This window comes from Leptonychotes weddellii, chromosome 7 (assembly GCF_054177405.1).
Source record: "Leptonychotes weddellii isolate Sample4059 chromosome 7, ASM5417740v2, whole genome shotgun sequence".
NCBI classification, from domain to species: domain Eukaryota; kingdom Metazoa; phylum Chordata; class Mammalia; order Carnivora; family Phocidae; genus Leptonychotes; species Leptonychotes weddellii.
This window is the reverse complement of record NC_138375.1, coordinates 71,630,504-71,647,389: the sequence shown is the minus strand read 5'-3', so window position 1 is coordinate 71,647,389 and position 16,886 is coordinate 71,630,504. Positions and strand designations below refer to the sequence as shown.

At 41.1% G+C, this 16,886-nt stretch overlaps 1 protein-coding gene across 2 annotated transcripts in view; it reads left to right on the top strand.

Moving 5' to 3' along the window:
- The window catches only part of RGMB (repulsive guidance molecule BMP co-receptor b), a 29,766-nt gene extending 19,900 nt beyond the window's left edge, over positions 1–9,866 (top strand). For both annotated transcript variants that reach the window (XM_006727791.3, XM_081826511.1), the window contains one exon: positions 6,498–9,866. In XM_006727791.3, coding sequence (XP_006727854.2) covers positions 6,498–7,166 — 669 coding nt within the window. In that variant the 3' untranslated portion in view covers positions 7,167–9,866. The remainder of the gene's footprint in view (positions 1–6,497) is intronic.
- The last annotated feature ends 7,020 nt before the right edge of the window (positions 9,867–16,886 follow it).

Sequence of the window (16,886 nt, the reverse complement as noted above, 5' to 3'; positions counted from 1 at the left end):
TTTAGTACATGTACTATCTTTCTGTTAGCGTCTAACAAAATACACTTTTCTAGGTCTGAAGTTCAGCCTTCCTGTAGGTGGATACTTGATGTATAGGTTATGTCGTAATTGTAAAATTATACTTCAGTTAGTAACCATCTCAGCCTTTGCCCTAAATACTGTATATATAAATACGGTTTTGTTTTGTTTTGTTTTTCAAGTATCCTCTGTCAGTGTTATATTAGTTTCAGGTGTACAACATAGTGATTCAACAATTGCATATGTTATAAAATGCTCACCACAGTCAAGTGTAGTCACTATCTGTAACCCTACAATGTTATTACAGTCTTACTGACTATATCCCCTTTGTTGTACTTTTCATCTCCAGGAGTTACTTTATAACTGGAAGTTTGTACCTCTTAATCCCCTTTATCTCTTTCCCCCATCCTCCCACCCCCCGGCCCCCATCCCCCAGCCACCAGTTTGGCCTCTGTATTTTGAGTTTGTTTGTTTGTCTAGATTCCACATACAAGTGAAATCATATGGTGTCTCTCTCTGACTTACTTCACTTAGTCCAACACCTTCTACATCCATCCATGTTCTTGCAAATGGCAACACCTTGTGTGTGTGTGTGTACACACATCTTTATCCATTCTACTTTCAATAGACACTTAGGTTGCTTCCATATTTTGTTGATTGTAAATAATGCTGCAATAAACGTAGGGATGCATGTATCTCTTCAAATTAATTTTTATTTTCTTTGGATAAAGACTCAGCACTGGAATTACTGGGTTGTATGATATTTCTATTTTTAATTTTTTGAGGAACTTCCATGCTGTTTTCCACAGCGGCTCTGGAAAGTGGCTGCACCAGTTCACATTCCCACCAGCAGTGCACCAGGGTTTCCTTTTCTCTACATCCTCACCAGTACTTGTTATTTCTTGTCTTTTTGATACTAGCCATTCTGACTGGTGTGAGGTAATCTCTCATTGTGCTTTTCATTTGCATTTACCAGATGATTAGTGATATTGAACATCTTTTCACGTGTCTGTTGGCCATCTGTAGGTCTTCTCTGGAAAAATGCTTATTCAGGTCCTCTGCCCATTTTTTTTCTTCCAATTCTTATTTAAATTCTAGTTAGTTAACATAGAGTGTAATACTGGTTTAAGGAGTAGAATTCAGTGATTCGTCACTTACATATAATACCCAGTGCTCATCACAAGTGCCCTTAATACCCATCACCCATTTAACCCATCCCCCACCCCCACCTCCCTCCCTCAACCCTCATTCAGGTCCCCTAATGTTAAGAGTCTCTTAGGGTTTGCCTCTTCTCTTTTCTCCCCCTTCCCAGACGTTCATCTGTTTTTCTTAAATTCCACGGATGAGTGAAATCATAGGATATTTGTCTTCCTCTGACTGACTGATTTTGCTTAGCATTACACATTCCAGCTCCATCCACATTGCTGCAGATGGCAAGATTTCATTCTTTTTGTTGGCTGAGTAATAATCCAATGTATACATACATAGCACATCGTCTTTATCCATTCATTGGTCGATGGACACTTGGGCTAGTTCTATAGTTTGGCTGTTGTTGATAATGCTGCTGTAAACATCGGGGTGCACGTACCCCTTTTGAATCTGTATTTTTAAAAACTTTCCTCTGCCCATTTTAAATTGGATTTATTTTGGTGTCTTTTATATCTTTTGAAAATAATTCTATTACCAGGTACATCATTTGCAAATATCTTCTCCCATTCAGTAGATTGCCTTTTTGTTTGTTGGTTTCCTTCACTATGCAAAACCTTTTTAGTTTGATGGGAGTCCCAGTAGTTTATTTTTGCTTTTATTTTCCTTGCCTGAGGAGACATATGGAGAAAAATGTTAAGTCCAATATTCAAGAGATTCCTGCCTACGTTTTCTTCTAAGAGTTTTATGGTTTCCAGTCTCACATTTAGGTCTTTAATCCATTTTGATTTTATATTTATGGTGTAAGAAAGTGGTCTACTTTTCCCAACACCATTTATTGGAGAGACTCTTTTCTCCATTGTATGTTCTTGTTCTCTTTTGTCATAGATTAATGGACCATATAAGCATGAGTTTCTTTCCGGGCTGTCTGTTCTGTTCTCTTTATTTGTGTGTCTGTTTTTGTACCACTACTGTACTGTTTTGATTACTTCACCTTTGTACTATAGCTTGAAATCAGGGATCGTGATGCCTTCAGCTTTGTTCTTCTTAAGATTGCTTTAGCTATCCAGGGTCTTTGGTGATTTCATACAAACTTCAGGATTATTTGTTGCAGTTCTGTGAAAAATGCTGTTGGTATTTTGATGGAGATTGCGTTTAATTTGTAGATTGCTTTGGGTAGTGTGGACATTTTAACAGTATTCTTCCAGGCCATGAGCATGGTATATCTTCAATATTTGTACATCTACTTATTTGTCTTAAATTTCTTTCATCATTGTTTTATAGTTTTCAGAGTAGAGGTGTGTCACCTGGTCAGTTAAAGGTATCCCTAGGTATTTTATTCATTTTGGTGCAATTATAAATGGGATGGTTTTCTTAATTACTCTTTAATAGCTTCTTAGTGTATAAAAAGGCAACAGATCTCTGTATATTAATTTTGTATCCTGTAACTTTAGTGGATTGATTTATTCTAATAGGGTTTTTGGTGAGGTCTTATCAGTGTCATCTGCAAATAGTGAGGGTTGTACCTATTCGTTACCAATTTAGAATGATTCCTTTTTCTTGTCTGATTGCTGTGGCAAAAGTAGACATCTTTATTTTATTCCTGATATGAGAGAAAATTGACCATCAGAAGACGAGATGTTCTAGACCTAGCGATAGAGCATGTGAATTTTTTCCTTTGAAGCATGTACCCTTACTGGAGTGGTTGATTTTTGCTCACACTTTGGGACTTACTGTAGAGGCTGGATGCCACTGACCTGTGTAAGAGTAAAAGGGGCTGTGAGCAGTATTCTCTCAGCCTCCCAGAGGTACCTGTTTTTTTTCCAACCTATAACTGCACCCAGAGGATCTGATGCAGTAGACATGTCAGCTAATTATATGAAATAGAATTAATTTTAGCTTCCTTTACCACAAGCAGAATTTTAACCAGGTACTTATCAAAATTGTGTTTCTCTCTGTTCCAGCCTAATTTCTGTGAGTATTTCAGCTTGCTTTTGTTGGCCCATTTTAATCCAAGAGCTAAGAGTCCCTTGATCTGGGAGTCCAGTTCTGGAATTTGAGGATTCTGGTGAATCCTCAGGTTCCTATCAACCCTGGGGAGGCCCTGCACCTGCAGCGCCAAATAGCCTGACTAAACCTTGATAATTGTTTCTTCCAAAATACAAGAAGCACAAGTAGTTAAGCGTACAGCCTTCAGGGAATTCTGCTGTTTGAAAACCTACGCCCAGCACTTTGCAAAGCTGTCGAGCCTAGGGAAGCTGTGTCTGTCTCTTGGCAAAGCAGTGCCTTGGTTTTCCTTCCTTGGCTACCTCGTTTTCTTTTTTAATGCATTTTCTTTGCATGGTGGAAAGGAGAGGCAGGTGCGTCTAAACTTTGATTTTTCACAGCGAACTTTAAATCCTTATATCACATGTGGAAAGATTGATTTGTAGCTGCTCTGTCTTCCGAATAGACCTTGTGGATGGTAAAGATCTCAGGGAGTGAAACATTAAAAATGAATGAGGAGAACTAGTTTGTCTGAGGTAGGGGTTGAGAGGGACTTGGTAGGAAAGGTTTAACAAAAGGCATTGATGTTTTAAATGCACAGAAATGCCGTCCATCAATAATAAATGGTGTGGCTTAGAATAGATGTGCCAAATTGAGTTATTACAGCATACGGATCAGTTCACAGAAGGGGAAAGTAAACAGCATGGCTGGTGTTTTTAAATTATCTGTTTGAAAGCATTAGAATATAGTTTTGAATATCCTCTTTTGCTATCAGAGCATAAAGAGAAAACATTTAGAATTTCCAAAAATTCTAAGTTTTGATTTTTTTAAGACTTAATAAGAATGAACAAATTCTGTTTTTCTGAAAATGAATTTCTGGCCTTACCTGGCTGAATGCCTTTTTTAAGAGCTGGAGTTGTAATTGTATGAGGAATGAAATTAACATTACCGAATGTTAAGTCAGGTACAACTGTTGCCTAGTGTTTTCCGTACCTACATTGTATCCCTAGATACCTCTTCACTACATACTCCAACTACAGAGGACCACTCAGGAAACCCCTCTCTGTGGTTTGAGATTGATTCATCCTCACCCTCAGTATTTTGATGCAAGGGCTAATTCTGTACATTTATTTGCTCTGCGTGAGAATTTTCACCCAGAAGAGAGACAAAAAGAAATGCCAGCTTCACTGTCTCAGAGAGAAAATGACTTCTAGAAAGCTGGACAAAAATCTGTTAAGCAAACTGGGATCTTGGGTCGGTGTAGACCCTGCTGCCAAAGTCAAGCTGGGAGTGTTATTTGGTCTTCTAGAGGGATGGGAGTTAGTTTAGCGGCACAGGCCTGGCAGAGGACAGTAATGCAGGGGGCGTTGGAATGACTCCAGGGTTGGAACTGGTGTGCTTCGTGAAAGCACTAGGCTTGGTAAGGCACGTGGAACTCTTCTGCTCGTGTTCATATCGACCCTCGCTTGCCCGTTTGGGAACTTGTTTGGAATCATCTGTTGTCTCTTTTTCCTAAGATGAACAAAAAAGCACTTAATTCTTGCAAGTAATGTGAATTTATTTTAATTTGAGGTTTGTTAGGATAGAAAGACAGTCTTTGAGTGTGAATGCTCCAGTTGAAAAGGAGGACGATTGTATGAGAAGTCTTACTCGCCCTTATTGGAGCCATCTGTGTTCGCTTTCAAGTCTTTCAGGTGCAGAATGTACTTGAATTAATCTTTTCACCTCTAAGGGATCCTAGCTTGCCCTAAAAAAAAAGCACGTGTCAAACTGTCTTTAGAGCCACCAAATAAATCTATTTTATAGTCCCATTAGACATCTCACTCAAAATCCACTCTGGAAGGTCCTATGGTTGGATGCACAACAAATTTCCTGCAGTCATCTCTGGTCCACCTCCTTTGGGTTGTTAAGAAGGTGTTGAAATGTGAGACGGCTGGTAGTGAAATGAAATTGTGGGTCAGGGTAATTAGGAAGGGCGAAAACCCAGCATTTTCATGGTACATTGTCTGACTTTTAGTTGAAGCTGCAAACAACGGATATGAACTAAACCAGTTGCTCCCGTGCAGCTGGTTCAGATCTAGCTTTATAAACTGGCTGAAGTAAAATGAAATGGCTGGAAAATTCCAGTCAAGTAATACCAGTGGGAACATATGGAGTTAAATAGTGTGAGTAAATGCTGGCCCGGTTGAGGAAAAAAAACTACAGACACAAACTTGAGGGTGGTGGTGAGGACTTGTAGAGAGGGCTGGGGAGGGGACAGGCAGGGCATTTTCTGGCCTTTGTAACAAGGGTCTATTGTCTGGATCAGTTCCCTTGCAGGAGGTAGGAGGAAAACTTCCAGGGAAGTTTGTAGAGTGGCCTGCCTACCTTCTTGACTGATAATTTTTTTTTTCTTTAAGAAAGAAAGAAAAATAAGCCATCACTTCAGTTCCTGACAGTAACACCAATCTCAAAATGTTGTCTTTCTTCCCACCTTGTGTGACCCAGAAGGCCCCGTCTGTCTTCATAGTCCTCTTCCCTTGCACCACGCGTACCGGAGGATGTGGAGTATGTTGGAGGTGAAGGTTCAGTGTCTTCTAATTGTTCTAAATAAGGAAGGAAAATAGGTTTAGTCAAGGAAAGCTTCTGTAGTATCAGTTTTTGCTGCTTAATTTGGAGAATTGAGAGTTGGCTCGAGGAAAAAAAAAAACTTGAGAAGTTCAAGGGCTGTGGTGCTGTTTGGGGAAAACATTTGCTGTAACTAGGTTGAGGGTATTTATTCTCTGCCAGTGCCTGGGAGCTGTATTTGCCAAGTGATTTCCCAGTCGCAGGGATTAGCCAGTCATGTGAGACATTTGATGAAGAGACTTAGAGAAATCTTGGCTGAGGCATGTGATTGGTGGCTGTGGGTGGGATGGCCCCCTCCTCGACTCTGCTTCACTCCCCGGCGTTTGTAAGAATGTTTGTAGATGAAGAATCTTCTTAGAAATCAAAGTTCCGATGGGTGTATTATTAATTACGCCCCGACGTTTCTACAGGACTTGGAGTCTTTTTCTCTCGGAGCTATACCACCACTCATCTGTCTGGGGAAGAAGACAAGACGCCAGCTTATCGGTAAAAGTTATCTGTACCCCAACGGCATACATAGTTCTGTTTTAGGAAAGAGAATGTTTCTTGATGGACATTCCCTAGATTTGCAGCAAATTTTTATTCTAAACCTAGAGGACTTTTTCTTTTTCCTTAACAGGGACACTTCATTGGTGAGGCCAAGCCCGTGGGCTGCGGTTAGTGATGGGCTCCAGACTGGAGGGGAGCACCGGCTGTGTCCCTGCCCGCCTGCTTAAATTTGCATGTGTTCCTGCCCACAGATAACCATCATCTTCAAAGCTCACCGGGAGTGTACAGAGCAGAAAGTGTACCAAGCTGTGACCGATGACCTGCCGGCGGCCTTTGTGGATGGCAGCACCAGCGGCGGGGCTGGCGACCCCAGGAGCCTGCTGATCGTGGAGAGGGAGAGTGGCCGCTCCGTGGAGATGCACGCCCGCTACATCGGGACCACGGTGTTCGTGCGGCAGCTGGGCCGCTACCTGACGCTCGCCGTCCGCATGCCCGAGGCCCTGGCCATGTCCTACGAGGAAAGCCAGGACCTGCAGCTGTGTGTCAACGGCTGCCCCCTGAGCGAGCGCATCGATGACGGGCAGGGCCAGGTGTCTGCCATCCTGGGGCCCAGCGCGCCTCGCACGTCTCCGGCACCGGCCTGGCCGGGCTACACCCTGGAGGCTGCCAGTGCTCAGTGCCACGAGAGGATGCCCGTGAAGGACATCTATTTCCAGTCCTGCGTCTTCGACCTGCTCACCACTGGGGACACCAACTTCACGGCCGCTGCGCACAGTGCCTTGGGGGACGTGGAGGCTCTGCACCCGCGCCGCGAGCGCTGGCACATTTTCCCCAGCGGCAGCCAGGGGGCGCCCCACGGAGGCGGCCCCGGGGCTGTCACTCTCGGACTCCCATGCTTGATCCTCATTGTGTTTTTGTAGGGGCGTCTTGTGTTTTTTTTTATTTCTTGTCTATAACAGAATTTTAAAATATATATTGTCATAATATATTGAGTAAGAGAGTATATATATATATATATATGTATATACCATGTATATGACAGGGTGTGTGTCCGGGGGCCCCCACCAGAGTGTACATATTGTGTTCGACTGTCTTCATGGATGTTGGATGTAGTGCTCTTTGATTGTATTGATTTTGTGTTGCCGTTTTGTGAAATATTTTATAACGTCCCTGCCTGGGGACCTGTTAGAAAGCACTTTATTTTTTATATATTAAATATTTATGTGTGTACCTGGTCAGTACGTATAGTACATATACCCAGACACCAGACGCAGCGCTCCCTTCGACGAGGACCAGGGACGGTGTGTGGAGCTGTTCCTGGCCGCTCGATCCTGCCTTGGCCCTTGGCTACGGATCTGCCACCCCCGGGGCAGCTGCGTCCTTCCTGTGAGCCAGGGGCTGTCCTTAGCGGCCTCCTGCCCTCACTCAAGGTGGACGGACCGCGAGGTCCCCCGCCGCCAGGCGCTTGGGCTCTTGTGAAACAATGCAGCTCGACGGCACCCTCGCCCTCCTCCTCCACAGCTGTCACTTTGTCAGAGGGCAGGGAGACTATTACCACGGTTTTATAAACTAGGATCGTTTTAGCTGAGCACTTACCGTATGTGGGGTTGAGCCAGACAAAACTGCTGTTTCGATAGGTCAGAAGGGTCTAGAGGTGGCAATTTCACGGATAAATACCAGGCGTGTTGCTAGACCCGAGGAGCTCTCAGACTTTCCCTCATCCCACGTCCCTGTTGAAACTATCACACGTTGCTCTTCTAATTGTGCAAGCCCAAGTTCTTAGCCTTCTGGTCCTTGGCTGCTGGCACTCAGAAACACACTGTTCCCTGTCTCTACCCCCCAGTAAACCCACCTTAATCTCACCTTATGATCCCAGAGATTAGGGTTTGTTGGATTCTTGCTTCATATCAAGGCCCAGTTCCCGTCACAAAGTTTGCCGCTCTTCCTTGCCCTCCACACCATGGTCTTCCTCACAGTCGCTGATGTATCTGTATGCATGATGGAATGAACAGGGTGTTAGACGACAGGAACGCTTTCCTGGCCTGACCCAGTATGCGACTAATTGGGTGCTGGTTAATCCAGACATTCTCACTAAGCAATGTTGCTCCCCAGGCGCTCTCTCTCTTTCATCAGACACTCTCCCTCGTAACATCTGGAGTATTATTTTGTCAGTTGCTCATGTCACGTAAAATTCCTATAAAGTCGCTCCTTTCCTCGTCCCTTTCACTGTTGGCATCCCCTTGCAAAAGGAAAGCACCACCAACAAAATGCAAGCACCATGAGGAAGTGAGTTCTAGGGTAGGTAAATTTCTCTTGTATCTAGGTAAATGTTTGGTACCAAGGAGAAAGGATACAATTTGTACCTCACCTAAGTGCAAGGAAAAGTCAATGAACTTTAAATACCACAGCAATTTGGATCCAGATTGTGCTCAGTTTTAGACGTCCAGGTCATTTCTGCCTTTTGCCAAGTCCCATTGATTAGGCTCACTGCCAGAGGCCCCGACTGGCAGGAAAAAAGGATTTCGTTTTGTGAAATTCTGTTTCTTAGTGAACTGAGCCATCATCCGATCACAGGATGGAGTTGTGGGTTCGTCTATAGGTGGCAACCCTCCTCTCGTTTTCTGGTGTGTGACAGAATCATCTTGGCAAGTCTGGGAAGATCACAAAGGCATCCTGCTGCTTACTTGATAAAGATGCAACACCAGAGAATTGAAACCTAAACCGGTTAACCTTTTATAAAAACTGGATTGGAGCCTACCTGCCATCGGCTCTGAACTGAGGCTGTTTTTGTTCACCTATGGAACCGTGTGCCAGGTTCAGAAGCTAGAGTTAGCTAGTAACTTCGTTATGTAATTGAGTAGAACAAAGGAGGAAAAATAGAGTACTTATAACCACTATTCTTGTGTAAACAGTATAAAAGTGAAGTAAAAGCAGTAGAAATTTCTACAATATCTGGCTTTAGAGTGTATATGGTTAATAGAACCTTTGTCCTTTTCAGGGAAAGCAAAACCACCACCTCGACTAATAGTTGGGGAAAGACACTAGGCTGTGTGGCCGCATCATAGAGGTGGGAAGGCCACTTAAAAGCGTTCTGTATCACTAGTATGTGTACCAGTGTATTTGGCTATTGTCCCTTTACAATCAGTGTCCCTGTACCACATCTACAGTCCCCACAGATAACCGTCAAATACAGATGCTTCTCTAGAGAAGGACCAGGTGGTTTTTCCGTTTCTTTTCTAGGACTTGTAGAGAAAATACTACTTGTACATTTTGGTTCTTTAAATCCTCCCTAGCCCACAGAGTTTCGGGTTATACCAACATGTGGATAGGCTGTAGCTATTCAAAGGTCTCCTGGGGGAGCTTTAAACTTGGGAGAAAACACTGGTTTTCACAGATGCTCCACATGGCTGTCTTTAAAAGACTCAGAACATTTTTTTTTTGTCCTTTTCTTCTCTTTGTTATGCTTGGAAATTCCCAGTGTGTCGAGTCTTTGCAAAGAAACCTTTAGATGTGGTTCATAGGTATATGAATAAGTATCTGTGTAAAACAGTGAGTGTGCGGTGTGTAAATACTTTAAATTATTATGCTAGAAAAATAAAGTTACATACCATGCTGTGGAATGTTTGTTCTGTGATTATAGTGACACCTGCTGGAAGAACTGCAGAAGACAGGAGCCGAAGAAAGCGAGCGAGGGTGTGTTTGTGCCAAATCCTTGGCGATTACTAACAACACATTGTACAACCTGCCCATAAACTCACTGATTTTCTAAACTACATCTTTCTTGTAGTTTTTCATTTTTAAGTTTAAAGCAATTTCAAATAAGTCAGTGGCTGTGAAACTGGTCCACTGGTATCATCCCAAAGGTCTGTCTGCAGTAATAGTTTTGGTGACTTGCAGACATGGGAACTGCACTGTGGTTCTTTTAAGATAGCGTGGACTGCAACAACTTCCTTCTGGTGGGAAAGACTTGGGGGCACGATTTTTTTTTTTTTTTTTTTTTTTTGGCTTTGGGAACTTGTAAATCTCCTTTTCTTGGGTGTTCTAAAAAGAGACATCACAAGATCTCAACTTGTTCTTTGTGCAAGAAACATGCCGAAGGGTAGCAAAACTTGAAAAAGAATTAAACCCAAACTTAAGTCAAATACTAAATGGGACAAATTACAACTGGAGGAAACCTATATAATCATTTCTTAAATAGAAGGTTTAATCCGTACTCTTAGTGTTCATCTGTAGTTCAGAATTAAAAATAAAAGTCATCTGAAACACACAAAATTGGATGACAGTGATAAAGCCACTGACTACCTAATGCATAAGCTGGTAGTAAATGAATACAAAGAAATAATCCACATCAAAATGAAGTCTATGCTTAGAAGTCAAAATTTCTCTTTCAGTGTACTCTTTATGTCCAGAACCCCAGCTTTTCAGGGATTGAAATTTAAGTGACTGCCCAAAAACCTAACAAAGAGGTCTTTATTGTCTTTTTTTTTTTTTTTAAAGATTTTATTTATTTATTTGACAGAGAGAGACACAGCGAGAGAGGGAACACAAGCAGGGGGAGTTGGAGAGGGAGAAGCAGACTCCCTGCTGAGCAGGGAGCCTGATGCGGGGCTCGATCCCAGGACCCTGGGATCATGACCTGAGCCGAAGGCAGACGCTCAACGACTGAGCCACCCAGGCGCCCCAAGGTCTTTATTGTCCTAAACAGCAAACGGAGACTTTAACAAAACCCTAAGAATCCTGTTATCTGATTATTTTTCTTTTCTTTTTTTTTTGGTAGCCACAACATTTAGCATTCTACTGCAGTCGGACTAATGCAGTCTTGGATTGCAGCAGTCCTTTCTCAGAAAAGATACTTTGTTTATGGGAACAGCAGGAAAAAACTCTAGCAAGGTCTTTGCATGTGTACCAAGGAGTATCTCCACCAAGGAGCATCTCCCTGCATCAGAGAATGTAATTAATAAGACAAGGAGAGAGGAAAGGAAAGGGGAATGGGGAAAGGGAAGGGGAATAGGGAAAGGAAAGGGGAATGGGGAAAGGAAAGGAAAGGGAGGGGAGAGGAGGGGGGAGGGGAGATAAAAGGAAAGAAAGAGGGAGTGAGGGAGGGAGAGAGAAAGGGAAAGGGGAAGGGAAAAGGGGAGCAAAGGGAGAGGAGAAAAGAGGAAAGGAAGGAAGGAAGGAAAAGAAAGAAAAGAAAAAGCGAGCAGTTCATGGTTCCTTATCTGACTGCCTAGCTCACCATATTGTTTCTCCTTTCATTCATTTTCTGTCTTCCAAATGGAAAAGGCATATTCACATTATTATTTAAACTGTATTTTCCTCTAAACTTACTACTCTCTACCTCCACCAAGTAAACAAGATATGTAACACTATCAACTAAATAATAGGATATACAGCCTTCTGTACCCAAAATATGAAGCATATGCTTGGAGTGCAGAAGTGTTTGTGTTTCTTATGAGTAACATGTAGATGTATAAGGTAGAGTGGGGCATCTACAGACCAGGAGGATATGCTAACAGATCCTACACAGGTGGAATGTTCACCCTTCCCAGGTTACGATGATGTTCGAACCAAGTGAACAAACCAGTCTGGTCAGCTAATGTATATTAAAGTATGTCCATTAAACTCCAGCAAGAAGAAAACGGAGCCAAGTTTTCTAATTGAGAGTTCTTCATGTAGGACAGTTCAATGACCCCCCAACTTTTTTTAAATTATAATAATGAAAACTCCCAACTCCAGGAAAAAAAAAAAAAAGGGCACTCTGCTACCAGATGGAATACATAAGACCAAACCATACACAAATTAACCAAGTAGGAACTGCACTTGGCATAAATGACATATTAAAAAAAAAAAATGATCATCTCAATCACTAATATAGCAGCAGCACCTAAATATGTGAAACAAATACAGACATAAATGGAAAATTGACAGTAATACAATAACAGTAGGGGACTTTAATAAACCCTACTTACATCAATGGATAAATCACCCAGACAGAAAATCAGTAAGGAAACATTGGCCTTAAATGACTCATTAGACCAAACTGACTTAATAGATACATATAGAACATTCCATCCCAAACTGCAAAATAGACCTATTTTTCAAGTGCACATGGAATACTCTCCAGTACAGATTACATGGTAGGCCACAAAAGAAGAATACATTCAAGAAGACTGAACTCTATTAAGCGTCTTTTCTGACCACAACATTATGAAAGCAGAAATTACAAGATAAACACAAAACAAAACAAAAAAACACAAACACATGTAGACTCAATACATAAGTGAACAACTACTGTGTCAGTGAAGAAATCAAAGAGGAAATCAAAAAATATCTTGAGACTAATGGAAATGTAAACACAACTTATCAAAATCTATGTAATGCAGTAAAAGCAGTTCTAAGTTCATAGTGATACGGGCCTTACCTCAAGAATAAAGAAAAATCTCGAATTATCTACTTTATACCTAAAGGAACTAGGAAAAGAAAGGTAAAGCTCATAGTTAGTAAAAGGAAATCATAAAGATCAGAATAAAAATAAAGATTTAAAAAAAATGAAAATATCAATGAAACTAAAAGCTCGTTCGTTGAGAAGATAAACAAAATTGATAAACCTCTAGCCAGACTCATCAAGAAAAAATGAGAGGTACCTGGGTGGCTTAGTAACACGTTAAGTGTCTGCCTTCGGCTCAGGTCATGATCCCAGGGTCCTGAGATCAAGCCCCACATCGGGCTCCCTGCTCCGCGGGAAGCCTGCTTCTCCCTCTCCCACTCCCCCTGCTTGTGTTCCCTCTCTCACTGTGTCTCTCTCTGTCAAATAAATAAAATTAAAAAAAATAAAAAAAAAAAGAGGGCCCAAATAAATTAAAAAAAAAAAAATGAAAGAACTTACAACCAATATAAAGGATCATGAGTGGTTACCTCAATTATTGCCAACAAGTTGGAAAATGTAGAAAAAAAATCATTAATTTCTATGAACACACAACCTTCCAAGAATGAATCACAAAAAATAGAAAACCTGAATAGACCCATACAAGAAACAAAATTAAGTCACTACTTTTAAAGCTCCTAACAAATAACATTTTAGGACCAGACAGCTTCACAGGTGAACTCTATGAAATATTAAGGTGTTAGTACCTATCCTTCTTGAATTATTCCAAAAAATTGAGTAGGAAGAAATGCTCCTAAATTCATTTTACAAGGCCAGCATTATCCTGATACCAAAACAAGGCAAAGACACCACAAAATAGGAAACTATACACCAATAATCCTGATGAACACAGATGCAAAAATCCTCAACAAAATATTACCAAATTCAACAATACATTAAAAGAATCATACACCATGATCAAGTGGGATTTATCTCAGAGATGCAAGGATGGTTCAACATCTGCAAATCAATCAACATGATACTCCACAATAACAAAAAGGATAAAAGTTCTATGATCATCTGGGCGCCTGGGTGGCTCAGTTGGTTAGGCGACTGCCTTCGGCTCAGGTCATGATCCTGGAGTCCTGGGATCGAGTCCCACATCGGGCTCCCTGCTCAGCGGGGGGTCTGCTTCTCCCTCTGACCCTCTTCCCTCTCTTGCTATCTGTCTCTCATTCTCTCTCTCTCAAATAAATAAATAAAATCTTAAAAAAAAAAAAAAAAGTTCTATGATCATCTCAATAGATGCAGAAAAAGCATTTGAAAGTTCAACATTCATTTGTGATAAAAACTCTCAAATGGGTATAAAAGTAATGTACCTCAACATAATAAAGTCCATTTATGACAAACCCACAGATAAGATCATACTAAATAATGAAAAGCTGAAAGCTTTTCCTCTAACATCAGGAGCAAGACAAGGATACTCACTCTTGCCACCTCTATTCAGTGTAGTACTGAAAATCCTAGCTGTAGTATTTAGCCAAAAGAAAGAAAAAAAGGCATCCAAATTGCCAAGGAAAAAAAAAAGTTCTCCTATTCTCAGAAGACACAATCAAATATACAGGAAACACTAAAGACCCCACCAAAAAAACAAACAAAAAAACTACTAGAATAAATGAATTCAGGAAAGTCACAGGACAAAAAAATGGACAAACAGAAATTGGTTGCATTTCCATACACTAATAACAAGCTATCAGAAAAAAAAAAAATTAAGAAAGCAATCCATTTACAATTGCACCAAATAAAACACATAGGAATAAACTTAACAAAGGAGGTGAAAGACCTGTAATCTGAAAACTATAAAACAACAATGAAAGAAATTGAAGATGACACACGTATAAAAAACATTCCATGCTCATGAATTGAACGTGTGCCTTCGGCTCAGGTCATGATCCCAGGGTCCTGGGATTGAATCCCCCATCAGGCTCCCTGCTCAGTGGGGAGTCTGTTTCTCCCTCTGCCCCTCCTCCCACTCATTCTCTCTCTCTTTCTCTCTCTCTCTCTGTCAAATAAATAAAATCTTAAAAAACAAACAAAGCAATCTACAGATTCAATGCAATCACTATTAAATACCAACAGCATTTTTCACAGAATTAGAACACATAATCCTGAAATTTTTATGGAACCACAAAAGACCTTGAATAGCCAAAGCAATCTTGAAGAAAAACAAAGCTGGAGGTCTCACAATCCCTGATTTCAAGTTACACTGCAAAGCTACAGTAATCAAAACTATATGGCACTGTCACAAAAATAGATACATAGATCAATGGAACAGAATACAAAGCCCAGAGAGAAATTCACTTACATGGTCAATTAATCTATGGCAAAGGATGCAGGAATATCCAATGGGAGAAAGACAGGCTCTTCAACAAATGGTGCCAGGAAAACTGGGACAGCTATGTGCAGAAGGATGAAACTGGACCACTTTCTTACACCAAGCACAAAAATAAGTTCAAAATGGATTAAAGACCTAAATGTGAGACTAGAAACTATAAAACTCCTACAAGAAAACATACAAAGTAATTTCTTCGACACTGACCATAACATTTTTCTAGATCCGTCTCCTCAGGTAAGGGAAACAAAAGCAAAAATAAACTATTGGGACTATGCCAAAATGAAATGCTTTTGCACAGCAATGCAAATGATCAACAAAATGAAAAGGCAACCTACAGAATGGGGGAAGATATTTGCAAATGATATATTCGATAAGGGATTAAAATCCAAAATACATAAAAAAACTTACACAGCTTGACACACACACAAAACAATCCAATTAAAAAACAGCAAATCTTGGGTGCCTGGGTGGCTCAGTCGGTTAAGCATTTGCCTTCGGCTCAGGTCATGATCCCAGGGTCCTGGGATGAAATAAGTGAGATAGAGAAAGACAAATACCATAAGATTTCTCTTCTATATGGAATCTAAAAAGCAAAACAAAGACAGACTTACAGATACAGGCAACAAATTGTGGGTTACCAGAGAGGGGAGGGGGCTGGGGTCAGGCAAAATAGGTGAGGGAGATTGAGAAGCACAACTTCATTGACTGGGTTGCACTTAGAAGGTTTGGAGACAGGGCCTGTGATACTTGCATCATGACCTTAGCTCTTGTCTGTAGATCCTTTCCAGACTAGGCCAGTTACAGCATACTTAACTTTTCAGAATGGCTTATAGTAGAGAATGACAAAAGGCAAGAGGCTCACCATGGCCACTGAGCAAGTCCTCCCATTCTCTGATCTTAGAATTTTTTTCAAATATATCAAGTGAGAGGAGAGGAGTTGTGAGAAACTGCACACAGACTCAATAAGAAAGCAGCATGGACAAAGGTTAACGAAAAGATGTTGAAAAGGACTACAGAATAATAGCATTGAGAAGGAGAAAGTGACAAAAAAGTAAACAGTGTAGGAGGGAGGACTGAAAAAATTGTATACCGCTAAAAAAAAAAAAAAAAAAAGACCTGGAATGGAGATACAAAAATGCAGGGAATGCCAGAGATATTTATGAAGAAAAGCAGTGGCATGGAATAATCAGATCTCCTCTGTATCAGTCAGGGTTCTTCCTGAAATAGAACCAATGGAATATATATATAACCACATGTACATATATAAATATAGATAGTGATATGCTGCATATATGTCCGTGTGTGTGCGTATACATACATTACATAGATGTAAATATCTACAGTTGACCCTTAAACAACACAAGTTTGAACTGCATGGGTCCATTTAGGATTTTCTTAACATTTTCTCTCACTTAAGAATACAGGATATAGGGGCGCCTGGGTGGCTCAGATGGTTAAGTGTCTGCCTTCGGCTCAGGTCATGATCTTTCAGTCAACAGTAGGCTATTAGTAGTTAACTTTTAGGGGCAAAGTTATATGAGGATTTTTCACTGTATTGGGAGTTGGGACCCCCAGGCCCTGTGTTGTTCAAATGTCAGGTTTGGGGGACAGGGAATTTGTTATAGAAATTGGCTCATGCAGTTATGGAGGTTGAAAGGTCCCACCATCTGCCATCTGCACACTAGAATACTGGGAAAGCCAGTGGGAGAATTTAGTCTGAGTCCAAAGGCCTGAGAACCAGGGCACAGCTGGTGTAAATCCCAGACTTTGAAGGTCCAAGAACCAGCAGCTCCAATATCCAAGGGCAGGAGAAGATGGACGTCCCAGTGCATGAAGAGAGAGAATTCACCCTCCCTCCATCTTTTTGTTTTTTTTCAGGTC